A 26,006-nucleotide genomic window follows, 5' to 3' on the forward strand; every position below is an offset into this window, starting at 1 on the left:
CGTCAACGAACATAGCGAGCCGTAGAAGGGAAGGTAGAAGAAGTCGTAGAAGCTGTAGAAGCCGTAGAAGAACTAGAATGAAACGCCTTGTATAGTGCATCGGCAACTCCTAGATTCTCCGTTGTTTATAGTTTCCCAAATGTATGGCGATTGATCTTTTGCCCAAACACACCTTACATATTGACCATACTGGCATGGCTCTTGCTCGCGGCGTCTTGCAGCCATTCTGGTTCCGGACGGATCATCTGGCCCTATTAGCGAGAAAAGATCCACGTTTCAACGAGGCTTACAAAGGTTATTCACGACCGCCTCAGGAGATGTAAACAGGCAGTTTTCCTGCTTTTTAGGGAAGAAAAAAGAAAACTTACTTTAGAAAAAAAACCCTCTCCCAAGGCATCTGTGTCACCGAAGATGCCGGTGTTCTACAGCAACGAGAGAATTTGCAACTGTGCAAATTTGCAGACTCTGCAAGTGTGAAAATCTGCGGCGCCGGAAAAAGCTAGACGACAGGTGCCGAGCGAGTCTAGCTCCACCATCCAATAAGCCATGTCTTAATTCACTGGCGAATTCCATTGTGAAGCTGAACAAACCAGGATTTTTTATTTTGTGAATTCCAGAAAACCCCCAACAACCAATGGAATTAAGCTTTTGGTTTTTCCAGAACGTCTTTCCTCTTGGCTGGTTCACTTGGCTGATTGTTAAGTGTTGCTTGCAGCCCCAACGGTGAGGCACAGCAGGTGGAAAAAAAAAGGCCACCACTGGTTGTTTCCTGGGAAAGTCGCCTCGTCGTTGTTGCCTTGGCTATTGTACTTTCCTGGTTCTTGTTCTTTTCTCAAGTCATCCACTTCTTCTTTCCTCCCTAATGTGCCACATCTCCCTCCCCTTTCCTGTTCATCCTTTCTTCCTCTGGGCTTGCTTTCGCAGCCAGTTCTGCACTGAAAATGCGTTTTTTTTTTTAGCTTGCATAACCTGGCCTCTGGTTGAATCAGCCACCGTCATCTGTCCCAACCCAGAAACTCGAACGAACAGCGATAAATAACCAGTAAACTCCAACGCTGCTAAATGGTGTATTTCCAGAAACTCCACCGCTTTTCCCATCTAAACTTGCCCTTTTAATGTAGCTTCTGCTGTAACTTCTGCTTTCTAGCTTTCGCAGCCATAGGCTGCGCGCGCCAGGCACCCAAGGGCCTTGCTGCCATTATATATCAAGGGCAGGGTTTCCTCACTTTATATGGTATTTACCTAAACATGTCAAGACCTCTGGACCTGTCGTCGTCGGAAGACGAGTCCCACTTCCAGCATAACTTTAACGTGCCTGCGGTGAACTTAGCATCGCTTCGGAAGAACAATAAGAAGCAGAACGCCAAAACCAACTTGGTCAAGGCAAAGAAGAAGATTACTGGCAATGCCAATAGAAACGTCAAGTACCTGGGCGAAGATGTCCCACATAATAGAAACACCATGGTGAGTACTTCGTCTCATAACAACGTGGATTCGTCGCTGTCTGATCTGGACTCGGTCTCCATGTCGTCTTTGGCCCGTGCTCGTGAGGAGGAGGGTGCTAAGGATCTTCCCAACTTTGCTTTCAGGATGCCAGAACAAAGAGGTGGAAATGACGATGACGATGATGACGAATCTGACGATAATGACGAAACTGCCATGCCTTTGGAAATTGAGGATTCTTCTGATGAAGAGGATGACGAAGAAGAGGTGGATCCTAAGGAGTATAGAAAACCACCTCCTCGTGGACGCAGTTCCATTGGCTCTCGCCAATCCAAGGGCTCTAATAGTACCCACTCAAGGTCTGGCTCGCACGAGGTTGACCTTGCTGACGTTAGAAGAACGTCTTCTCATACATCTCGTAACTCGAGAAAGAGCAGCAGTATCAGAAACATCTTTAGAAGGCAGCTGTTGCTAGATCAGGCTGATAGTGCCGATACCCCCTCTCGCTCAGACACATTTATTGGCAGAGTGCTAAATATGGGCGGCGGTGGCCTCAGTGGAGGCGGCTTGGCGCCTGGAGCTTCTAGGGCTGGTGAGCACCCAGGCATAGATGAAGAGGAAGAAGTGGGTGGTGAAGCAGAGGACCACGCCATAGAAATGCAAAACTTAAACTATGCCGAGCTTAATGAAGCTGCTAGGGATTTGATTGATATCCATGCCCCAGAGCTCAAGGAATCGAAGCGCATGAACAGGGTTGCTTTCGATACCCCTGAGGAGAAGAATGAATTTACCGATGTTGATTTACAGGAGGGTTCCTCCTTGGATCACGAACAGGAGGAGAAGGCGAAGGAGCCAGAGAGAAGTAGCAGCCACAAGAGACAAGCCACTATCGATTCGGCTGATAATCCATTCTACCAGCCCAACCCTGACTTGCTCCGTGACAACTTAGATGATGATTTACAGGACGATGACTTGCTTCTTGCCGAAGGCGGTGGTGATGACTACGTTGCTCCTCCCAAACAAGTGCATGCTGGTGTGCTTTCATCCTTGTTGAAATTATACCAGAACCAAGGAGCCAGCAAGTCTACTGCCTCCTTCAACTCTTCCACAAATACCATGCTTGCTGATGAGCAGTTTGATGACAGTGAGTACAATTCTAAGAACGTTAGTCAACATGACTTTACTCAGCTCAAGAACAATATCAAACTGGGCCCCAAGAGATTGGCCAATAAGTTCAAGAAAAAGACTGAAAAGCCGGGAAATGGTTCAGATGATGAAGATTTCGACGAAGATGCTGCTAAGTTACCCTCGTTTCAAAATGCCCGTCCAAAGGCACCTAAGCAAAGCAGCAGCAACCGTCTAGGGAAGAAATTGAAGAAGAATAAGGACCAGAAGTTGCGTATTACTGTTCACATTGCCGATATTCTTCAAAGACAGCGTTTCATCATTAGAATCTGTCGTGCACTCATGTTGTATGGTGCTCCAACCCATAGATTGGAAGAGTATATGGTCATGACAAGTCGTGTGCTTGAGATTGATGGCCAGTTCGTCTATTTCCCTGGTACAATGCTTATCGCTTTCGGTGACGCAGCAACCAGAACATCCGAAGTTCACTTGGTCAGATGTGCTCAGGGTCTCAACTTGTCGAAGCTTTCGGATACCCATAAGATTTACAAGGATGTGATCCATGATTTGACCAGTGTGGAGGAGGCCACAAGGAAGCTTGAAGAGTTGTTGAGAAGAAAAAACCAATATCCTCCTTGGGTAAGTGTATTCCTTTATGCCCTAGGATCATGTTCTGTGTGTACTTTCGGTTTCGGTGGTGGATGGCTTGATGTGCCTATTTCCTTCGGTCTTGGTGCAATTGTTGGGTATTTGCAATTCTTTGTATCTTCGAAGTCACATTTGTATTCTTCTGTGTTCGAAGTCACATCGTCGATTGTTGTCTCCTTTGTTGCAAGAGGAATCGGTTCTGCTAATGGTGGTGATACCTTCTGTTTCGGTGCTATTGCGCAAGGGTCACTAGCGTTGATTTTACCGGGTTATATTATTTTGTGTGGATCGCTAGAGTTGCAATCGAAGAATATCGTTGCAGGCTCTGTAAGAATGTTTTATGCGATTATTTATTCGCTATTTTTGGGTTTTGGTATTACACTTGGAGCAGCTTTATACGGTTGGGTTGACCTGAATGCCACCGATCAAGCGCAGTGTACTGCAAATCATGAATTGAGACACGAGTGGAGAATTTTGTTTGTCCCCCTTTTTACAACGTGTCTTGGGTTGATTAATCAAGCACGTTTCAGGCAATTACCGGTGATGCTTTTCATTTCTTGTACTGCCTATGTGGGAACATATTTCGCAGGTAAGCATTTCCAGAACGTCACAGAATTCACAGCTGCCATTGGTTCTTTCATCATTGGTATCCTAGGAAATATGTACTCGCGTGTCGGAAGAGGTATGGCTGTGAGTGCTATGCTTCCAGCCATCTTCGTGCAAGTGCCATCTGGTATCGCATCCAAGAGTACGTTATTGGCTGGTGTTGACACTGCCAATCGAATCACGAACGCCACTAAAGGGGCCATTGGTGATGGTGAGACTACATCGTCATCTTTGAGCTTCGGTGCTACGATGGTGGAGGTGTCGATTGGTATTTCTGTGGGATTATTCGCTGCTGCGTTGGTTGTCTACCCATTTGGTAAGAGAAGGACGTCTCTTTTCACGCTTTAGGTTATAGAAAATGGATTAGATTGGGATGATAATGTAGTGTAAAAAAATTGAGCTTCTAACTCAAATTTTTGACTATTTTTGGCCTGTTTGCCTGTTTTACCTATATTGCTTGCTGTCTCATACTCTCACAAATTGGCACTCTGGCCGAGTGGTCTAAGGCGCCAGGGTAAGGTCACCTTACCATACATTCCTGGTCTCTTCGGAGGCACGAGTTCGAACCTCGTGGGTGTCAATATTTTTTTTTTTTGCAACCGCGGAATCACCCCACAAATCTTTCAACCGAGCTTCCACCAATAGCACATCTACAACCATGCTTTCCAGAGTCACACGACGTCTAACTTCACACCGTCGTTTATCGCTTCAGGCTTACGATAACAAGTCTGTAACAGTTAATGTCGGAGGCAAGGATGTTTCTTTCGATAATGTCTTTTTAAGAGACTCTTGCACTTCCCCGGATTCTGTGGACATTTCCACCAGTCAGAAGTCCTTTACAACTGCCAGTATATCCCAAGGCGTCAGTATTGCTGAAAAGCCTTATGTTGGTGAAAAGGATGGAGAGAAGGCTCTTTTTGTTAAATGGCAGCAAGGCTCAAACTCTCTTCAATCCACCTACCCGGAATCCTTCTTGGAAAAGTCACTGACAGTGAAGGGTAGATTCCAGGGTAAGTTTTTCCCTGAAGAGAAGGTTTACTGGAGAAACAAAGATCTTGTGCCTAATTTGGATGAACTCAAGGTTGACTATCATGGGTACTTTTCCAAGGACGATGTGTTCAAGAAGGTGTTGAATAACTTGAACAAGTATGGACTTTCGTTTATTGAGAACGTCGAAGACCCACAGAATGATCCACAGCTCGGGTCGATTAAACCAGAAAACGAACACTTATGGCCTGTGGCGAAGTTGGCGTCTCGGTTCGGTTACATCAAGAAGACATTCTACGGTGTTCTCTTTGATGTGAAGAACGAGAAGAACGCTAAGAACATTGCCAACACAAACGTGTTCCTCCCATTGCATATGGACTTGCTCTATTATGAGTCGCCTCCAGGTTTGCAACTTTTGCATTTCATCCAAAACACTACTTTGGGTGGTGAAAATATCTTTGCTGATTCTTTTGCTGCTGCCCACCACATTCGTGATACTGATCCGGCTGCCTATGAAGCGCTCAAGAAGGTGCCAATCACGTATCACTATAATAATAATAACGAGTATTACTATTACTTGCGCCCGCTCGTTGTGGAGGATCCCTTCGTTAAAAACTTCACCACTGGCGAGCCTCAAATCAAGGAGGTTAATTATGCTCCACCTTTCCAGGGTCCTTTCGAATTCCATGTCACTACTTCTGAAGATGCCCAGCTTTGGCAGGACTTCTTGAGAGGTATGAGGCTTTTCGAGGATTTCATTAATGACCCACAGAATACTTACGAGGTGAAGCTGCCTGAAGGAAGCTGCGTTATCTTCGACAACCGCAGAGTGCTCCACTCAAGAAACCAATTCTCCGATTCCAATGGCGGTGACCGCTGGTTGATGGGCACTTACGTTGACGGCGACAGTTACCGTTCCAAGCTTAGAAAGGTCAACCAGTAAACCTAGAAAGAAAAGATACATATATAGGTCAGTTCGAATGATTCTTTTTAATTATATATATAACACAGTTTGAAGGAAATTTTTGATCCAACCTAGTAGCCGTACCCGCCGTAAGGCTGGCTGTGGCCCCTCGACTTATCATTGACAAGACTCTTGAATGTCTGCTTGAAACCATTACATAATCTCATCATGTTAGGGTACGAGAACCCCTTCAACACAAACCCGTTGCATTCTGTCTTGACGTGCCACGTAGTCACCGGCGTCTTGACGTTGACCTTAAATAGAAGCAAAAACCAACCTGGGGCCTTGTGGTCGTAACAGAAGACGTAAGCACTGTTCTTTGGGTTGGCTTTCGTATAAGACTCCAACCACTCGTGGACTTCTGAAAGAGTACCTTCACGGAATTTTGGATGACGGCACATTTCGTTGACGTGCTTGGCAATTGCCTGGACATGCTGGAAAACCATCTGATCCAAATCGGCATATTTCTTACCTTCAACGACGTACTCTTTACCACCAGCGTGGTTGATTTCTTTCACACTGAGATGCTGGAACAAGTTGTTGGCCACCTTCCATGTGACGGTCAAGTATTCAGGACCTCTAGATGATGGACGAATGACACAGTCACCAACAGATTGTGGAGCCAAGAACTCCTCTGCCTGTCTGGCGTTGAAGTTGTGGAATAATGGATGCTGAACGTTCCTTGTCTTAGCAAGTTTGGCGTTCTCCTTAGCTCTCTCCTTCTGCTTGTCGAGTTCCTCTTGCTGGAAGTCCCACTTGGTAGGATCCTTAAGGAACTTAGGACCAGATGCTTTCTTAATGTCCTCTGGAAGCGAACTGAAGGTAGCACTGAAAGCCTCGTAGTTGACGTCCAACACGACAACCTGGATGACTTGGCCTTGTTGGAAATCAGAGTTCTTCAAAATGTGACCCTCTTCAACGGTACCAGAAATAAGTGACGTCGTGGAGACACGCAAGAATTTGACTCTGGCATTCTCATCACGGAAGTTCTTACCGACACGGTTGACAGTAACAGGACAGATCGTGCCTCTGTTGAAACTCTCGACAGTCTCACCCGTCAACATGCGGAAGACCTCAATGAGATCAAGCAAGTGGAATGATCTCCTGAGTTCTTCAAAGTTGTTCACAAGTTCCTCCTTGATACTTTGAAGAGTAGCGTACTTCTTCTTACCAAACTTAGATTCCAACTCTTTACCGAATGCTGTCAAGTTCAAGTCATCAACCTTGTTCACACCTTCTTGCATCAACTGGTAAATGATACCTCCCTGTTCATCAATATGGGCCATATCTTCTTCATCCAAATCAAGAGCATCAGCAGCCATCTTTCTAGCCAAACTGTAGTCTTCAGGATGAATACGAGTAGCATCTAGCAACTCGATCGAAGAGTCCATGACAGTAACACCCTCATCGTATGGTATACTCAAGAAAGACGAGCAGTTGAAGAAAATGTTGGCAGTAGAGAGCTCATTCTCAATCAAATCACTTCTGGTGGTCAAAGTACCAAGCTTCGAGCTAATATTTCTGATCAAACCGGAGGCCTTTCTTGGACCCAAACCGGCGACAAATGGTAGAAGCTGTGCGTAGTATGGGTCACGAAGAGCTTCGTTGATTTCCACACCCACCATGTTCACAATATCCACAAACACGGTATCGAATGCCTCGTGGATAGCGTCATCTGAAAGAAGGTTCTGGTGTTCGTAGAAAGTCAATGACAAGATATCTTCCTTAAGGGAAACGTACTCCAATAAAGGACTCTGGACATACTTGGCCAAACCGACACAGTACTTAACCAATGGGGGCTTGTCTGAAAGTTCTATAAGAGCCCTCTCGGAACCTTGATAAAGTCTGGCAGTTTCATCCTGACCCCAGATCACTGGAAGAAGTGGAGGAGTTGCAGCATCATTAAGATCATCCACATTGCAAAGAATTTCATATTTGGAAACAAAGTTCTTGACAATGTCATAAAGCCTCTTGGTGTTGGCGCTGTAACCGGAGACAACAATGACGTCTGGCTTATGGTTGTAAAGTCTGGTGTCGAAAAACTCCTTAAGTTGACCAGCGAACCTTTCTCCACCTTCTCTATCTCTGGTAGGGTTGTTGTCAGACTTGAAGTAGTCGCTAATTCTGCCAGTGTCCTTGACAAATGCACCAACAACAGCACTGTCGAAGTCACCTTTACCGAAAGAAAGAGCCAAGACATTAGGCTTCGTACCTTTGTCATATCCGAAAGGAGTGAATGGGGCCTGGTCAACCTTGGACAAGAACCTGGTTCTGAGCTCAGCAGCAACGAGACGCTCACATTCACGACGCAAGTCTTCCTTAGTGTTCATGGAAACCATCGATGTCAAACGCTTAAAGGCCATAGCCAATGTGCTTTCTCTCTCCTTGTTCCACTGCTCGGAAATTTCCGATGTACCATCGGAGGTCAAACAGTTGAGAATAGATTGAAACCAGCTATCATAGTCAGAAGTCTCGACCTTGATGATGATCAAACCGTTAGCCTCGGCATTAAGCATTCTGAGCAAGACATCAGGCTTACTGACCAAATCAGCAGGAGAGAAGCCTTTGGCGTATTTGATGTCTGCGTATGGGCTGTGATTGTCGATGCTCAGACGGCCCTTCTCGGTCAATGTCACAGAAATAGAGGCAAAGTTCTTGTAGACTTGTCTCACCTCAGATCTAATTTTGGGGTTGTGGAAAATCTCCTCGGCGTATGTCTTTCTGACAGCGCTCAATGCATTTTTAGGGTCTTTGAATAAGATTTCATCATCCTCGACAAGTCTCTCAATCATGTCATCGGGAGTCTCATAAGAGTCATCAGTGGCATGAATTCTGTAAGGAACCTCGTAGTTCTTGAGTGACTGGTCCTGGACGTTTTCACCAAACTCCTTGGCAGAGATACCGTAACCCTTGACAGCGTCGTACAAAACGTTCTCTCTGATACGTTCGTAAATGGCGTACTTGGAATGCTTCTTGCCCTGCTTTCTGTCCTCGTCTTCGCCATCTTGTTCCTCTTCCTTGTTATCACTTAGCTTTTTGATTTCAGCAGAGTATGTGAAGTTGATGTAGTCTTGCAAGTCTTGGATGCCCACCATGGTGTCGATGGCCTGAATGTCCTTGACGAGGTCGTCATCGAGTTTCAAGTCGTTGATTATTTTTTCTGTGTTGAGTCTCTTCTCGTAGAGAGTGTGGTACTCGATATCAAGACGAACGATACGCCACAAGTCGTCCTCAAAAAGTAACTTGTGAACAACATTACGGACAGATCCATCAGCTTCGGGGACTTCTTCGGTGAAGATCAAGAAATCACGTCTGTGGGCGCAAATGAAAGGAACCTCCCAGTTATCCTTGGAGATGAACTCAACCACCTTTCCAACAGCTTCGTAGAAAGGCTCCTTGAGTGGACCATCGAAGGTTTGCTGCTTTTCAGCGAAAAGAATATCACCGATCCATCTCTTCTCACGCTGTAATTCGACACCTTCCAAGTCCAAGTAGTTAAGGTTACTTCTGTACTTCTGGAAACGTTCAGGAACGTCAATGATACGGATCAAGTTATCCTCTTCTGTAAGCATACGATCCTTCAACTCAGAGTGCTCAAAGACCTCGTCCAATGCAGTAGGCTCTTGCTCGTTGTTGCCCTCTTCCTCAAGATCCTGAGCCTCCAATGCCCAGTCGTAGTCAGCACCGTTACCGAACACTTCAAACAACTGCTGCAAACTCTCTCGGTCGACACTGGAAAGCTTCAGAGTATCCAACTTAGGACCCTTCCGCTTGGCACGTTCCTTCTGCTGCTGTAACTTGTGAGCTCTGGCTTCTTCTTCATCTGAAAACTCGTCCTCCTCAATGAAATCCTCAAACTCATCCAAGATATTGCCCTCATCACGACCAGCACGAGCGGTATCTTCGTCTCCGCCCAATTCTTCGGCCTCGCCTTCGTCGTCAGAGAAGAAATCTGTAAGTCTGTCTCTAGGCTTTCCTGCCGAGGGTTCTTCAGCCTCTCCGTCTTCGCCGTCCTCATCTTCTGGAGCAGCTCTTTTAAGACGCTTAAACTTGTTCTGTGATGGTCTCAGTGGCGCTGCGCCCGAGTTCTCCCTCAAGAGCTCCAAATCGTCGTCGTCAAGAGCATCGTTGGGGTCTGCTTGGCTCCTCTCCTTCTCTCTCTTACGCTTGTGCTTTCTACGCTTCTTGCGCAGTCCAGCTAAATCATCATCCTCGTCATCGTCCACGATAAACCCTTCTCTGACTTTCTGCATGGCTTCTTCGTCGTTGTCGTCATCGTCTTCTTCAGAGGAGTCGTCCATCACATCGTCACCTCCTTCCGACGAATTGTCGTCAGAAGCGTCGTTGCGGATTTCACTTTCCTCTTTCGGAAGAGCGTCCCGCTCCTGTTCCAAAGACATGGTTTCTTTAATATATGGAGGTTTTGAGGAGCAGCTGGGGAAACCTGCTTGTCTTAGTGTTTTTTTGGTAGATTTTCACTCACTTGGGTTCGGAGGCACGGGTGTCTACACTATGCTCGCTACTTAAATGGTGTATGCCTCTGGCGCTCCTACACTCACCGTGTCTTTGTCGTTTCTCGTATTCTATAACTTCCTATGCAGTTTGGGGACGTCACATGTCCATCATGTCCAGGTCCAGACCGTCAGACACAGCCGCCGACAGCAGCTCGATATCCATATCGATGTCACGGCTCACTTCGGCGAACCGGTCCCAGTATGTGTAGCTCGTGGTTGCAAAAATGCCTTCTTCTTCCTTAATCTCTTCAATGTGTCTCTTATCTTCGCGCTTCAGCTTGCGCCGTGCAATGTCTCTTTGCTCTCGATGATTCTCATCCATCAAAATCTGCCGTAGGTCATCCACACTGAAGTTCATATCAGGTGAGCACACAAGTTTGACTATCTTGCTGTAGCTTCTGAACGGGCTGACCGGCGCTTTATCAGGATGAGAAGCATTATACCTTTTAATAAAAGAGTTAAAAAGACGACGCACCCATCGTTGAAAATGCAATATCACGATACCCGCTGGGATGTACCAGCGTCCCACGGCGAGGCCTTCCTTGACCCTCTCTTGCATACTTGCAATCAACTTTTCGCTAATGTAGGCATCGATTCCGCTCTTTGGTCTCTTATCTTCGTCCGAAAAATCAAGTAATGGATTGATCTCGAGGTCTGGCTCAATCAGTGGAGTGCGCTTGGCAGGAGGCTCATCTTGCTCTAAGGAGAGTTTGGAGAGCAACCTATCTAGCCTCACTCTTTTGTGATCATGTTCTAGACCATCGCGGGCTCGCCTCTTCCCAAAAATAGGCTGATTCGGGGTAGGAGACATCACAGTAGCCATACTTAAAAGCCAGTGCTGTAGAAGAAGCACGAGATCTCCACAGTATTATATAGCCTTATCTCGGATTTTTCTGGAACCCCATTGGTACTGGATGCAGTACATACCCACTGGCTGCGAAAAAGCCTGTCTTAGATGCTGGGCTGATCTTTGGTATCCAAGGGGAGATATTCATTGCTGGTTTTTGAATCCGTCTTGGTAGCAATATACTCGGAACATAACTGATCGTAGTAATTCTTCATGAGCTTCAAGTCCTGAATAGTCAAGGAATCAAAATCGCTGTGTTGGAACTTCGTCAATTCTTCCGCAGTAGAGCTAAACACCGAATCTTCATTGTTGGTAAAAGCATTGCTTGCGGCACTGCTAGAAGACTGGTGGTTCAGTGTGGTATTTTCATGAACAGCTCCACCATTCTCATCATTGGCAAAGTTGTTAAACCATCTATCCATAGTGTGAAGACTGGAAGTACGTTCACCAATAGCAGGCCTGGACTCCTCAAAGGGTGACTGTTCGTCAAAGGAATGCAAGGAAAGGTTTGAAACATGCCCTGGGTTAGTCGCCTGGACATGTCCCGAGGGATTGTTAGCGGCAGCGCTGAACTTAGTCATAAATTCTGAGGCAGCTGTCGAAAACTTCAGGGAAAATGTTGGCTTGCGGGAATGCGTATGAATGGTGTTGTTTGAAGATCCACCAGTGGCATCGAGTGATTCCGACCTTGTTCTCGACTGGTTTGGCGAAATCTTGTCTAAAAGGGTACTGGCTCGCTTCTGTCTAGTTTCATTAACCTGGAGGTCTGAGCCAGCAAAGGCACCCAGGTTCAACTCTTCTTCTAACCCCTGGCGGAATTGGATAGCAGAAGAGCCAAGTTTGCCCAATATATTCCGCATACGGGTAAATCCGTATGCTTCGTTGTTCGAAAACGGTGCTCCGTAAATCGATGATTCAAAGTCGCCATGAACAACATTATCCTTACCACTCTTAATGGCTCCTGAGTTCGAGCGTGAACGGTTAACCGAAGATTGGACAGCAGTAGAGATGGTATTGAACAACGAGCCAGAGCGCGATCTGTTGATATCAAGTTCCTCGTCAAGGGTCTTGGAAAGTTGTTCCTCGTCAACTTCAGTCTTCACGATAGAAGGAACAGGCCCTAACTCGTCATCAAGTATCTTGTGCAAAGGTTTGTTGACCAACTCACTCTGCTTGAAAGACTCCGGGATCAGGAAACCTTCTGGTACGATCTCATCAAGCGTAGAGTTCAGCAAGAAGTAAATGACTGCTTCAAAGTTGGTAAGGTAATACTGCAACTCGCCAAAGTTCAAATAGTTCTTCTGAATGTGCTCAATCAAGGACTTATCGGATTGAAGGTCTGCAGTCGCGTAGATAGGATCACTGTCATCCGAAAGGGGGGATTCATTCTCGCTTGCCTCCTTCAAGTTGATAAGATCGTAAAGGTTGGAGCTGGAATTCTTGCGTTCGCCGCGGGAGAAGGGACGCTTCTTGCCAGTAGGTTTGTAGGAACTCAAGGAGGTGTTGAGGGTGAAGGTGGTCACGTCAACCTTATACGCGTCAATAACGTTGAGGAAATTCTTGATAAACGTGAGGTTAAGGTATAAGTCGTAAGATTCAGGAGGGCTATCGATTTCAGGGATCTCGGGGACATCTTCAGGGAGGTGGTAAATGATGATATAAATGAGGGCAGGGAGTAAGATGTCGTTGTTAACCTTGGTAGGATCATTGTAAAAGTTTGACAAAAGACGAACAATTAACTTCTGAGTGTTGACCAAGTATTTGAGTTTCGTGGAAGGGGTTTTCACAAGGTTGAGGAGTTTAAAGTTCTTCTTGATATCATGCAAAGTGAGGCTTTCGGAGGCGTCCAAGGTGAGGAAGTACTCGTCCAACTTGGCGCTTTCATCCTTATTGTGGGACTCACAAAAGGAGCTCAACGGTAAATTCAAGTTCTTGAGGAGCTTGATCTTCTCGGTCCAGAGCTGCTGAGCCCGAATATCCTTCTCGTCAAAACGGAAGATCTTATCGAACAAGGTCAGCTTATCGCCCGGACTACTCGAGTTAAAAAGATCATACTGGGCCCTTTCAATGGTATCCACAATGGTAATAAACTTATAGTAAGCGAAAACCCTTAGTTGGAATAAAGCATGAGGATCAGAGCGACGGACTCGCTTGATAGACAGCGGGGAGTAGTTCGCCAAGGCCACCAAGTAATCAAAAGTCTTGGAGTCGTTCTGGAAAAGCGTCAGGTTGGCCAAAAGCTGGCGTTTGTTCAGGTTCAGCTGGGTATATATGTATATGACCAAGGAATTGAGGTCAGCATAAAAGTTGGCAAATAACAGGCCCAAATCGGATAACCCTAGCGGGTTCAGGTACCTGGGTTCCTTCAAATACGCAAGGAAAGCATCCACAAGCGCCAGCACCGACGGGTGGATTCCTGCTGACACGTTGTCGTGGACCTCAGACGTTATGGCGCCTAGCACAGACATCACAGGAGGGATGGCAGGGATGGCAGGGGTTTCAGGGAAAAACGGAAGGGACTCGGAAACGCCGGGAGGCAAGGGAAAGACAGTAGTAGGCGGAAAACCACAAATGACACCTCAGCCGTGAATAAAAATGAAAAACCAACTAGGTCTTATCTATTGAAGGAAAAAAGAAAAAAGTGGTAGGGGTTGGGTGGAGGAAGGTAGGTGGTTTGATTGATTAGAGGATCCCACAGGCATGGCGCAGGCCTGCCTGCCTGTTGTGCACAGTGCCTGGGGTAGGAACTAAAAAAGGTATACTGATTGGGAAGGAAAAAGGCAAACAGCATGGCGAAGTCAGGGGAAACCGGTGCTGGGGCTGCCTGGTACGTGTTTGTGTACGCTGAAGAAAAAAACTTCTTTCTAGAAAAAGGTGTTTTTAGGGTGGTTTTCTTGTAAATCATGGCACAGTCGGTATAGTTAAGCGTCCAGGCCAGAAGCGAGAAGTGGTATTCCACTGCGAATAGGCGCCCCAGGGGAAGCCATGATTTGGAAGTGGAAGACGAGCAAAAAGAATACCAGGCATAGCCACGAACTTGTGTTTCTGCCATTGTTTGATTTCACTCTTCTTCTTCTTTTTGGTGGCTCTCGTCTTCTGTTTGCTGTTCTCCTTTGCTTCTCCTTTCGTGATTTTGTGCTGTCTAGGCGCCCTATTTTGCAGCCATTGGCGTTTCGCAGCCACAGCATAGCCTGCGTTGGTGGGCAGACTGGCGGCACGCCATATCCGTCGAAACACGGAAAGAGCAGGTAAAAAAAAAAAAAGGAGGAAGTGGATAAAAAAAGAATTAAAAAATAGAAACCTGTACCAGATTAGAAGTTTAGGGCTATCGGGCTCGTAGTGACTGACGTGGTTTTAGCAAAGGGTTGGGGTTTTGTGGGTCTTGTGGGTACTGTAGGTTTGCGATTCCTAAAGCTAATTAGGCTTTGAGTAACTTTGGGGAGTTTGGGGAAGAACAAGGCACGAGAAACCGGGCAGGCGTTCTCGCAGGGCGAGTTGGGTCAGGGAAGGTTGGGAGTGGTTAGTAGGGAGTTTTAAATGGTGGGGGTGTTTCCAAATTAGGCAGTGTAATTGATGTTCATCGTATCTTTCATGATTCTGGCTCGGCTTGTGAGATGTCCGAGTCCGCAATGGTCCGGGCGGATGTAGTCGGTCGTATCAGAGAATACTGGGCATTTCGTTTAAAGCTTAAAAAGAGCAACAGTAGAGAGTCTGGGGTATCTTCTTGGGGTGAGGAAGCTTTGGTGGCCACAAGAGGGTGGCCGCTAGAGGGTGCTATCTTGGCCAGCCTGTTCTCTTACAGTTCCAGAGGTTTGACTCGTTCGCCAGCTGAGACACGTAATTGCTGTGATATGTTCATATTTGCAATCGTATATGCATAGTCGTTTCTTCTTTGAAGGGTCACGGCGGCCTGGTGATCTGTACTTAACGTGAGTGATGTGGTTGGCTGTACCAGTAGCCAAACCTTCTGTTCACCGCAAGCTAGGCTCCTAGGTATCTTTATTCTGTCACTCACTGAACCTCACCAATGAGTTCTGGTTCTTCAGCCACCGGTTCTTCATCTTCTGGCTCCTCCTGTACGAGCTCTTCTTGTATGAGACGTGGCACAATTACAGTGTACCATGGTGGAAGCACAATAAACCTTAACACGTCACCTACCACTGTCTTCAACTTCTCCTTCAAAGGATCTCTCGTCTCGTAAGCATCAAAAGCGCTTTGCCACGCCTCGCGAGAGACCGTTTTGCTTTCATTGTACAAATCCTCCAACAAGTAGTACCTCACAAACCACCAAAAGTGGCCTATAAGCGACTTGGAGATAGTACACCAGAGAACCGGGCCTGTGGCAATGAACCTTATGGTCTGAAGTGTCCCCCATTGGCTATACATTTGAGGTATAGTCAAAAACTCGTCTGAAAGAAAGTAATTGATGAACGAGAATGCCCAGAAGGCGTATCTCTTCTTCACCATCACGATAAACACGGGAATCCCTTCTTCAGGTGTAAGTTTCCCCGAAATGTAGAAAAGCACATTGTCGAGGACGTACCCCATAACCCATGGCGGCACAACAAACGTGCCCGTGACATAACGCTGAAGATGGGCAGCAACAATGGTAGACATAGCAAGCTGGAACAAAAACCAGGCAAAATCAAATGTCTTATACTGTTCAAACTTCTGTTTCAACAACGTACGTTTCCGTTCGTCAAGCAGGCGAACCACCCTTCTAGGAAACATGCCCAATTCCAATATATAAGACTGCTCTATGTTTCCACAAGTGACCTTCGCAAACATCATTCGTAGTAATAACTGAAACCCTATTTCTCCCCATGTGCTAAACGTGGTGAAGATGCGTAGCCACAGAGAGGCTCCTAGAAGGTAATGTAGTTTGGCTGGATGCACCAATGACAAGCTGATGGCCGAGGAAATCACAAGAACTGAGCCAAGCCATATCCTGGTCACTGGCGGTATGGCTATAATGTTAGCAACGTCCATTGATTACTGGATGGATAGTTGGCTGTGGCTTTATAGGTGTAGTAGACAGTTGTAGTACTACCAGTACATGTATAGTTGGTCGCGCACTATATAATGTGTAACTACTATCACCACCGAGCATCTTTTGCCACAATTACGCATATATGGAGAACTTCAGCATTGACGCGCTCATTGGAAGGACCGGGATGGATCCTATTCCAACCGTGTTAACGGAGCCGTACTCGTACATATCCAGTATTCCTGGGAACAACCAGAATATGAGGTACCGCTTTATCGTGGCCTTCAACGAGATGTTCTTTAAGATCCAGGATAAAGCTGTGCTTGAAGAGATCGGGACGATTATTTCGATCTTTCACGATCTGTCGTTGTTGATTGACGATATTGAGGATGCATCCGAGAAGAGACGAGGCCAGGAGAGTGCCCATATCAAGTACGGTACTCCACTAACCATCAATTGTGGTAACCTTATGTACTTTGAAGCGCTTAGGAGGGCCACCAACGTGCTTCCAGAGCTAAGAAAGCATCCTTCTGTCAGTGTGAGTGAACTCCAGACTCGAACTAATAGCATTCTTGTGGATGAAATGTTGAACTTGCATCATGGCCAGGGCCTTGACATCTTCTGGCGGGATACCCTTTTACGCCAGTGGCATCATGGGGAAGCCGAGCTTCCATCACTTCAGGAGTATTTGCTTATGGTGATGAACAAAACTGGCGGTTTGTTCAGGCTTTCAGTGAGACTATTGGCGCTCTTTACTGATGATTGCACTGTTGAGATCGAGAAGTTGGTGACGTTTTCCAATTTGCTCGGCATCATCTACCAGGTTCGTGACGACTATTTGAATTTGGTGGATGACAGGTACCAAGAGATGAAGGGTATTCGTGGAGAGGATTTGGCAGAGGGCAAGATCTCCTTGCCTATACTATACGCATTGAAGGAGGTTCCTCCTGGCTCGCCTATCCATGATCTATTCTTTGGCTACAACCTGGTAAAGCAGAGACTTCAGGTGCCTGCAAAGTTGGAGGAAACCGTCTTGTACATGCAGCAAGCGACCCAATCCTTGAAGGTAACCTATAAGCTTCTCCAGGAGTATGTGGCTAAGGCGCAGGCATTTTTGGTCGGTGAAGGTGGTGCTGAAGATTCTCTACTCATGAAGGTGATCACGCATTTGGGCGAAGTCCCAGAAGTATGAGTTGCGTTTTTCGTGACTTTATTGCATATGGCTCTTTCTTATCGGTTATGAGTTGACAGGCATTGACTGTTGAAGTGCAGGGTCTAAAAAGTCCGCTTATGTAAGCGCACTTTGGAATGTGCCTTGATGTTTCGACAAAATGAGAACGAAGCTATGAATAATACCAAATAACCTCAAAAAGAGGCTCTTGGTAGACTTCAATCTAATTTATCTACTTTTCTGGACCTCAAGTGACTCCTGGAAAGCTAAAATTGCAGGTTCTTTCTTTTGGTCCTTTCTCTGTGAACTGCATATATCTACCACAGCTTCGACGCAAGTGCTGCATCATTTTCCCCCACTGCCCGTATCAATCAACGATGAGCCTTCATTTATAAATAGGACTCAATTCCCCACAAATGAGTACCTCAACACATAATGGCCGATCTAAAAATCGAACTTGATCATGATATAATATATACTACTGGTGACATTGTCTCAGGGACGGTGAACCTCACTGTCGACGAAAAGGTGGATCTCTCCTCCATTGACATCACTTTCTTGGGCCAGTCGAGATCCAGAAATAAAGTCCATTCTGGGCAGGGTTACGTCACCAAGTTGGAAAAACATATCTTATTGAAAGAAGTGGCAACATTGTTTCCTCCTCCAGATATCCAGGTCGTTTCATCCTCAGGGTCATATACATTGACGGAGGGTTCATACTCTTATCCTTTTGCATTCACTTTTCCAGGAAAAGACCACAATCCTGATTGTAAGGAAGAAAAGAAGTTCTTGCATTCCCGTGGGTATACGAGGAAAGAGCCTACCGATGAAGTGGCTTTGGCTCCCACGTACTATCACAGGTCGTCCTTCGACAATTACTGCCGTGTCGACTATTCAGTTATAGCGACAGTAAGAAATCCATCAATGTTTAAGTTCAATACAAAAGCATCTGAAGATATGAAGTTTTACCCTAACAATAATGACATGACGTTTTCGGTGAACCACATCATTAACAAGAAGGTTCACCCTTACCACGATGATTGCTCCAAAGAGCTTAAATATACACCCGAGGGAACAATGAAGGTGGAGGGCTTTTTCAAGAAATTGTTTTCATCAGATGGTATCCAATTACCAATGGATTTGGCTGTCCAGTATATGGGGCCACAACTCAAAACTTCTTTGGGCGATACTCAACGTGTGTTACGAAGTAACGCAAAGCTTTCGAATTTTGTCCTGCTATCATTGCAAACGCCAATCTCTGGAGGAGCTTTAAGAGAGCTAGCAGGTGACGATAACAACGAAAAGGGCGAGCACAATTCTGACTCGTTCAAGCTTCGCATATCAAGCATCAAGATCAAACTTGTACTGAGAATACGGTACTTTGCTGTGAAGCATTCTCGCAGGACACACAAGTATACGCTTTTAGATAAGCCACTTGATAATGAGATTAGCTTCACTGATTTCGAACCGGTACCGGTAAACGATGCGAAGCAAAGTCTGGGAAAGGGAGAGCTATACAAGCTTGATCTTGATCCAGCATGGTGGGATTGCGATATTCAGGATGTGGGTCAGTCTTTTATCACCTGTAATATAAAGAGGGATTTTGAGCTTCAAGTGGCTCTTGGAGTGGCATCTTCTGAAGATATTTCCAATGAAGTGTACTTCAAAATGATGTGTCCAATTGTCTTGCAGAAACGAGACAAACTGGAGCTGGACGAAGAAGATATCAAGCCTCCGGGCTACGGAAATCCCCCTCCAGAATACGGAGACGAGAAAAATAGTGAACCAATGGAATGGGGCGTCTAGCTGCATGGGAGTTTGCTAAGCCGGTCCGACCGGTTCTCAAATGCATAATCTGATTAATCAGACGGCCCGCAAATGCCTCATATGCTCCATGCACCGGTGCCTTTCTTTTCATGTGGCACTACAATGAAAGCCAAAGAGACACGGCGCTTTTCTACGTGGAGAAAGCCTTCATCAAAGGTAAAGATCATCGGAAATCAGGGCTTAATGGCCGCTTACATGCATCATGTCAACCTCACGCTACGGAACTTTGGAGGTGACATTTCGTGGCAAGCACATTGGCTATTTTTGAAAAAAAGTCTTAGCATTCAAGAAAAAACGAATTTTAGCTAAGCATAAATCAGCATCATTTCAGACGTATTGGTTGTTCTGCCTTGCATTTCGATGTTCATCTCCTGTGCATACGAAAATTGTGCGTCTAAAGTTTTGCAGTCTGAGCATGTCTCTGAGGTACAACATGTCGGCCCGAGCAGGAACCTTCGGATCGTCTTTTTGTGAACCTAGTTCTAGGGACTATCAGAACAATCATTGAGCATGAGAAGGAAGTCATCGGCATAGTTTGCAGGCTTATTCCGGTAAATGAGTGGCTTTACGGCGGTCTGAAGGAGGTATACTTACAAAATATATAAGCAGGAGTCTCCCACCATCGAAAAAGGCTCTCGAATAAATTATTTTTCTCCACCATAATGAAGTTTTCTACTATTTTGCTTTCTGGTCTCGCTGCTGTTGTCGCTGCTGCTGACTCTTCCCTTACTTTTACCGTCGCTGTCACTGCTAACGGTGCTACTTACACTAAAACCAGAACTGAGAAGAACACTGGCCAGGCTACCACTACCCCAACTTCTGGTACCTACACCAGCACCATTGTCATTGAAAATGACGATGCTACTTACACAAAGACTGCTACCAACACTTATGGCTTGGAGTCTGTTTCCACCACCCACTTGACCGTCGAACAGGACTCTGCTACTTACACAAAGACCCTCTCTGAGACTGTTCCAAACAGCTCTGCTATTGAGTCTGCTTCCTCTGAGGCTTCTGAGGTGAGCTCTTCTTCTGACTCTGGTGCTGGTAAGGTTGTTGCTGTTGGTGGTGTTGCCGTTGCTGCTGTCGCCATGCTTTTGTAAGTGACGTTAAGATATATAGTTAAATGAGCCCTAGGCATCATGCCGAGCTAATTAATAAATTTGTGCTACTTTGATATAGACAACTGGGATAAACTACTTGACGTAGAGCCTGGTAGATCGTAATCACACTGTTTCTTCTCTGTTAACCTATCTGATTTGAAGGACAAATTAAAGCTACTTAAGGACCCTTGATTAATCTACTACCACAAAAAATAATCCTGATATGGCACTTACTTCCTTGGAAAACCACATTAATATCCTCTTAGAATGTGCTTACCTCATGGCTCCCACCATGATACACTTCACCCAACATTCCTTCCCTTCCTTTTTTTTTTTTTTTTTTTTTTTTTTTTGGCCCTCTCTTGCAACTGCCGAGCCGGTCTAACAATGCATACCCCTTTACTAATACTCCTTGTTCTGGCCCTTTTGATTTCACAGGGGGCACTTCGTATTTGCACCCATCTCGGATGCCTCTTCGGTGTCTCGGGCCGCAGAAGAAGATCTCACCACAGTGAGGCAAACAGACAAGGCGACTCCAATGCACCTGCCCAAAAGTAGAAAAAAAAATTTGTAAAATATGCTAGAATTCCTATATTCTTCAATGTATCGGCTCATTGTCCCCCACTTGTGGCTGCAGTTGCTGTACGCTTTCTCTTTGCCAAAGTTGCCTTGCGTTCCGAGCCCAGACGCTCTATCTATTCCATCTCTTTGAAAGGTGCCAAACTTCGGATCGTACAAAACCGCTGGTTTTTGGAAAAGCCAAGAGATCGTCTACCAATGAAGAGGTTTCCATTGGCTGGCGGGGTATTGGTCCCCTCGATGGGTTTATAGTGATGAGGTAGATATATCTTTTGGTGTTTCTCATATCTCTCTTTTGCAACCATTTAGTACTATGGAGCCAGGGACTTTGGAAACGTATGAAATTTACAGAAGGTGGGATGGCGATGGGGCAAATTCTCCTTGGGCTAATCTTAACAAAAAGTATGGGTACTTTGTGTTTGCCTTATCTTGTGTGAATATCATAACTATAGGCCTTTCTGGTTCCCTTAAGGTTAGAATATCACCTAGAGCAAGTAAGAAAGATGGCTGGCTACTTAGGATGGTAAGGAGGTTGGTTTACTTCCCACTACTGCTTCAAGTCCTTATATGGCTGGTCTTCATGTCCTTGCTTTTGTTCATTCCTTGGTACCTGGGCATCAAGGAGACGCCTGATTACATCCATTTTAAAATCAGTCTTGGGATGTTGAAGAGAGCTGGCAGAGTTGGTCTTGCATTGTACCCATTGATCATCTTTTTATCTTTGAAACCCAACCCATTGCCAAATGTCTTGTATATGCATTTGATACCGCTCCATAAGTGGATTTCACGAGTTTGCATTTTATCGGTGCTGCTCCACTCTCTTGGATTCTTTGGTTTCTGGATCCACAAGAATGAGCTCCATAAGACCTTTGATAAGTTGATGTTTCCTGGTGTGGTCAACTTCTTGCTTTTGTTCATTACGCTACTTCTTGGAATAAGAGGAATTCGTGAACGCTGCTATAAGCTCTTCTATGCTTTGCATATCATTACTGCTTGGGTTTCCGTACCCTTGATGTATCTTCATAGCATGCCTGAAGCAAACTTATACGTCTTTGGAAGTTTGTATTTGTTGGTGTACCATACAGCAGCCAAGATCTACTTGAGCTACAATATCAAAGACAAGGTTGATGAGTCCAACAGTTACTACACTATTAGCGTCCCTGAAAGCGGGTTGATGATGGTAAGAATCCCACTTGAAAAGGTTATAAAGGCATCAACCAAATTCAGAAACAACCAGGACGACTCTATGCTTACATATTTCTCGCCTGGGTCTCATATTCGGATCTCGCCGTCGTTCTTGAATCCAAAGTCATGGCTCTTTGCTACTCACCCGTACACTATTGCTTCTTTAGACAACGAAGAGTACGTTGATTTGGTGTTGAAGAGAACCAACAAATTTGCCTTGCATTTGGCATCCCAAAATTACTTTTGCTACACTGTTTCACTGCCTTTCCCTGCCTTTGATGAATTCTTCTTCACGAGAAATCTCAACGATAACATCAGTATAGTTAGTGGTGGCTCAGGCTTGGCTTTTGGGTTGCCCATCTTCAAATACTTCCACTTCAGAAACAAGAAAGCATCTAATGAAGAGATTCCAAAGCATTACAACCTAAGGTTCTGTGTTATTGTGAGACAGAAAGAAGACTTGTTTGTTTTGAAGGAGAGTGGAATACTTTGTCACCAGGAAGACCCTGAATCGGGTTTATTGGAACTTTCTCCTCAATACAAAGATGCCAAAATTGATATTTTTGTTACAGGTACGTCAAATATCGAGACGCCAAAGAGAACTTTCACAAGCTTTTTCCAGAGGATAAAAGGCGCTATTCAGGGTTTCAGAAAGAAAGTGCCAGACACGCAGTACTACCAAATGGACGACCTTGAAGAGCCTATGCTTGACCAAACTGTGGAGCCACAGACAAAAGATTTCGAGGTCGATCATTTGACTGCTTTGAAGGTGCAAAGTGGAAGGCCAGTTATATCAACGGTTCTTAGCGAGTACCATGAGACCGCGGAAGAGGAGTCGAGCCTTGTTGTTGCATGCGGGCCATCATCCTTATTAACAGATTGCGAGCAATGGACAAGGAGCAATCAGGTAGAGTTTTTAGCAGAAAGTTTTGCAATTTAGGTAATAGGAGGATTTCATTTTTGACAATTTTCGTAAGACCACAATTTTTTCTATTCCCTCAAAATCCAACCTACTGTGACTCCACAGTGGTCGCTTTGGGCAATTGCGTTTCCAAATCCATCAAAGCAACTTGCACAGCCAATGGCCTCGATCCCTGCTAAACTTTGTGTTGCGTCTGTGGCACTCGGAAGCTGGTGACATTATATTTAAGGCGACGTCCAAAAAGCTTGGCACGTCTCGGATACGCACTGATGGCTGCGGATCGGACGGGCCGAGCATGTGTCTATTTTACGTCAAGTCAGAAAACACCATAGAGATGGTAAGAAGACGGGGAAAAAATGTGAAAATAATGAACAAAGGCTTGACATTACGATGATGGCGTTTTTCCTTTCAAATTTCGTTGAAACTCCATCTTTGCTAGACATGTGCATGCGCAGCGTCTCTGCAGAGCATGTAGTCGAATATTTTGCAGCCGGGTGGTCTTCGGAACTGTACCCGATATCACGGATCGTATGCTTTGGCTTGCCCCCAAAAGGTGTATAGCCAATCTCAGGAATTTATCTATTTGATCGCTGTGGACCGATATACGGCTTTGCATTGCGGCAGCAAACTATATAATGGGATGATCCTGGCCCTGATTATATTTTTTTCTTCTTTCTATCATCAATCCACTCGTTAAACAAAAATGCAATTCTCTACTGTTCTCCTCGCCTCCATTGCTGCCTCCGCTGTCTCTGCTTTGAAATACGTTACTGTCACCAACGATGGTGCCACCTACGTTGAGACCATCACTGAGCCTGAGGACTTGACTACCCCAGAGGGTGCCTTCATTACCTACAAGGTTATCACTGGTACCAAGGGTACTAACACTTACACCAAGACCATCTGGTCCACTGGTTACTACTCCAGTGCTGAGGCTGAAGCCACCTCTACTGCTGAGGCTGAGGATGTTGAGTCTTCTGCTGAGGCTACTACTGAGGAGGCTAAGACTTCTGAGGCTCAGGAGACTGAGGCCCCAGCTGCTGAGTCCTCTGCTGAGGCTCCTCACGCTGAGGTTTCCTCTTACGAAGGTGCTGCCGGTAACCTTGGTGTTGCTGCTGGTGTTGCTGGTTTCGCTGGCGTTGCCGCTTTGTTGATCTAGATATGATTACGCCTTAGAGACATTCAGAGTTGGATGTTTGAGGAAAGTTTGCTGTTTCTTTTAATTTGTTTCGCTTCTTGTCTTTTATTACTTAATAAATGAATAGTTGATTTCGAGCATATTGTTATAGTAGGTAGCCGAGATATCATTTTTGTAGTTCAGAAGCTTGAAGATCAAAAGCATCATTGTCAGCTTAATTCAGTTCTTTGCAAGATCTTGCTTTATCATGACGCACATTCTCGTATCAGATAACCTTACCTTGCGTAAGGTTTCGCAGCCACTACAAAGTCAAGTCTTGCCGAGGTACCTGAAACATTGCAGCCCACGCAAAGCTTCTTTCACAAATTAGGACTTGATTTAGCTGAAAGACTTTGAATTAATTGCATGCAAATATTGTTATTTTTTTTTTTTTTTTTTTTGTTTTTCCTCCTGAGACTGACCCTCAATTTGTATTTCGCAATTTACGTAAGAGGTAGACAACATTGAGAGAAAATAAAAACCTTTGACAAAAATACAAAATAAGCATATTTGTATAAATAGAACATTTAAAAGGCTCTTTGTATTGTCTAGAAGCTAGCAAACTCCCGAAATGCCCGAAAAGTGTCCTCCATGGCAATGAGTGAAGCCGGCATGAGATAGGTAAGAGAAGTGTGATGAGCCAAGGCCTGAAGCTAAATTTAATTGATGAATTAGATGATGAGAAGTTTAGAGATGGTCTCTTCTGTGAAATTAATGTCCCTGTGAGTTAAATGCTGTTTTCTGTAACTCCCCATGGACTCGCTAGGGATATCGCTCAGACCTGGCAGTTACCTCGTCACGAAGTCGAAGAGCTGTTAAATGGCCATGCAAATGGTGAAACTACGCAAAGCCAAGTATTAAGCCCAAATACCCACCACTCATCCACCGGAAGTGGTGTCTCCAAATAAGGTTCAGCTCGGCGTGAAAACCAGATCCCGATGTTACGGTTAACCTTTAATTCTTGGCGACAAGATCAAACATCTTTTCTTGCAGACCAAACTTGGCACACAAAAGCTCTAGTAAGGGGTAATTGGAATCGAGTTGAATCATCTCCACTTAAACATTAAGAGAGAGTGGAAATATTTTCCTATCACGGCAAAACAGACCCGTTCAAGCACCTCCAGGAATACCTATACATAAAGAGAACTAAACCTTCTAACTGCCCATTGTAGTACATTAAACCATACAACCAGCCCAAGCCTGGACGCCAGGCTGGGCATCCGGAAAAGAAAAACGCAAGAAACAGTGCTCATGGCGCCTACTGACCGTCGATGTTACTCACTCCAAAAAGTACAATAAGCGCAAGTTGGAGAAGAAAAAAAGCAACAATACCCTGTTTGATTTGCATTTTCTTACTGGCGAAACACACCGCAAACCTCCCGGTACCCCGATTCACAATACACCACATGTTGCAATGCAAGTCCACTTTACTACAGCCCGCCCATCAACGCCCAAAACCTTACCCAGTACTACCAGTGTCGGAAACCCGCCTCTTCATACCCACGTCAAACCTCCATGACAGCGACGTCAAGCCGATATTATTAGCCCAATATGACCACGGATCGTTGCCTTGCGTCTGCGCCAGCGGCTTTGACAGCAAAGTATGGCACCACAAAAGGCGTCAAGGGCAGCTAGGAGTGCTTGTAAGGCTGTCATTGGCTCAGGGAAGTTAGGCGACCTTGGTTGAAGCGACCCAGAAGTTTCTTCTTGTGGTAGCATACGGCGCCGAACGACCACTCCGTTTCTCCGTGGGTCAATTTCTTTAAATGTATTTATCGTTCAGCATGCTGACTTCTGCAGTGTGTAAGTTGAGCACCGTGAAAGCCAGAAAAAATAGGTCCATTTTGGTACCAAAAAAGACCACTTTTGGGTCCCAACTGAGGCCTCCAGAAGCGTTTATATTCTGTCAACCGAGACCAGT

At 45.4% G+C, this 26,006-nt stretch overlaps 11 protein-coding genes across 11 annotated transcripts; 7 read left to right on the forward strand and 4 right to left on the reverse strand. All coding sequences in view use genetic code 12, as the record gives it.

Moving 5' to 3' along the window:
• Nucleotides 1-1,248: 1,248 nt before the first annotated feature.
• On the forward strand, nucleotides 1,249-4,170 carry CXQ85_005346 (pheromone-regulated protein; the record flags this gene model as incomplete). The annotated part of the gene is made up of 1 exon (XM_025488942.1): nucleotides 1,249-4,170. The coding sequence occupies one exon, from the start codon at nucleotides 1,249-1,251 to the stop codon at nucleotides 4,168-4,170; it is 2,922 nt and encodes a 973-aa protein (XP_025343258.1).
• Nucleotides 4,171-4,480: 310 nt separating this feature from the next.
• Nucleotides 4,481-5,752, forward strand: CXQ85_005347 (uncharacterized protein; the record flags this gene model as incomplete). Its single annotated transcript, XM_025488943.1, has 1 exon — nucleotides 4,481-5,752. The coding sequence occupies one exon, from the start codon at nucleotides 4,481-4,483 to the stop codon at nucleotides 5,750-5,752; it is 1,272 nt and encodes a 423-aa protein (XP_025343259.1).
• A 92-nt stretch (nucleotides 5,753-5,844) lies between these two features.
• On the reverse strand, nucleotides 5,845-10,173 carry SPT6 (chromatin-remodeling histone chaperone; the record flags this gene model as incomplete). Its single annotated transcript, XM_025488944.1, has 1 exon — nucleotides 5,845-10,173. One exon carries the CDS (start codon nucleotides 10,171-10,173, stop codon nucleotides 5,845-5,847), a length of 4,329 nt encoding a protein of 1,442 aa, XP_025343260.1.
• A 211-nt stretch (nucleotides 10,174-10,384) lies between these two features.
• On the reverse strand, nucleotides 10,385-11,110 carry CXQ85_005349 (uncharacterized protein; the record flags this gene model as incomplete). The annotated part of the gene is made up of 1 exon (XM_025488945.1): nucleotides 10,385-11,110. One exon carries the CDS (start codon nucleotides 11,108-11,110, stop codon nucleotides 10,385-10,387), a length of 726 nt encoding a protein of 241 aa, XP_025343261.1.
• A 128-nt stretch (nucleotides 11,111-11,238) lies between these two features.
• CXQ85_005350 (uncharacterized protein) lies at nucleotides 11,239-13,602 on the reverse strand (the record flags this gene model as incomplete). The annotated part of the gene is made up of 1 exon (XM_025488946.1): nucleotides 11,239-13,602. One exon carries the CDS (start codon nucleotides 13,600-13,602, stop codon nucleotides 11,239-11,241), a length of 2,364 nt encoding a protein of 787 aa, XP_025343262.1.
• A 1,543-nt stretch (nucleotides 13,603-15,145) lies between these two features.
• CXQ85_005351 (uncharacterized protein) lies at nucleotides 15,146-16,123 on the reverse strand (the record flags this gene model as incomplete). Its single annotated transcript, XM_025488947.1, has 1 exon — nucleotides 15,146-16,123. The coding sequence occupies one exon, from the start codon at nucleotides 16,121-16,123 to the stop codon at nucleotides 15,146-15,148; it is 978 nt and encodes a 325-aa protein (XP_025343263.1).
• Nucleotides 16,124-16,308: 185 nt separating this feature from the next.
• Nucleotides 16,309-17,313, forward strand: BTS1 (farnesyltranstransferase; the record flags this gene model as incomplete). The annotated part of the gene is made up of 1 exon (XM_025488948.1): nucleotides 16,309-17,313. The coding sequence occupies one exon, from the start codon at nucleotides 16,309-16,311 to the stop codon at nucleotides 17,311-17,313; it is 1,005 nt and encodes a 334-aa protein (XP_025343264.1).
• Nucleotides 17,314-17,727: 414 nt separating this feature from the next.
• CXQ85_005353 (uncharacterized protein) lies at nucleotides 17,728-19,098 on the forward strand (the record flags this gene model as incomplete). The annotated part of the gene is made up of 1 exon (XM_025488949.1): nucleotides 17,728-19,098. One exon carries the CDS (start codon nucleotides 17,728-17,730, stop codon nucleotides 19,096-19,098), a length of 1,371 nt encoding a protein of 456 aa, XP_025343265.1.
• Nucleotides 19,099-19,781: 683 nt separating this feature from the next.
• Nucleotides 19,782-20,222, forward strand: CXQ85_005354 (uncharacterized protein; the record flags this gene model as incomplete). The annotated part of the gene is made up of 1 exon (XM_025488950.1): nucleotides 19,782-20,222. One exon carries the CDS (start codon nucleotides 19,782-19,784, stop codon nucleotides 20,220-20,222), a length of 441 nt encoding a protein of 146 aa, XP_025343266.1.
• A 1,159-nt stretch (nucleotides 20,223-21,381) lies between these two features.
• On the forward strand, nucleotides 21,382-22,926 carry CXQ85_005355 (ferric reductase family protein; the record flags this gene model as incomplete). The annotated part of the gene is made up of 1 exon (XM_025488951.1): nucleotides 21,382-22,926. One exon carries the CDS (start codon nucleotides 21,382-21,384, stop codon nucleotides 22,924-22,926), a length of 1,545 nt encoding a protein of 514 aa, XP_025343267.1.
• Nucleotides 22,927-23,611: 685 nt separating this feature from the next.
• Nucleotides 23,612-24,067, forward strand: CXQ85_005356 (uncharacterized protein; the record flags this gene model as incomplete). The annotated part of the gene is made up of 1 exon (XM_025488952.1): nucleotides 23,612-24,067. The coding sequence occupies one exon, from the start codon at nucleotides 23,612-23,614 to the stop codon at nucleotides 24,065-24,067; it is 456 nt and encodes a 151-aa protein (XP_025343268.1).
• Nucleotides 24,068-26,006: the final 1,939 nt, after the last annotated feature.

This window comes from Candidozyma haemuli, assembly GCF_002926055.2.
Source record: "Candidozyma haemuli strain B11899 chromosome Unknown J_2014730914, whole genome shotgun sequence".
Taxonomy (NCBI): Eukaryota; Fungi; Ascomycota; class Pichiomycetes; order Serinales; family Metschnikowiaceae; genus Candidozyma; species Candidozyma haemuli.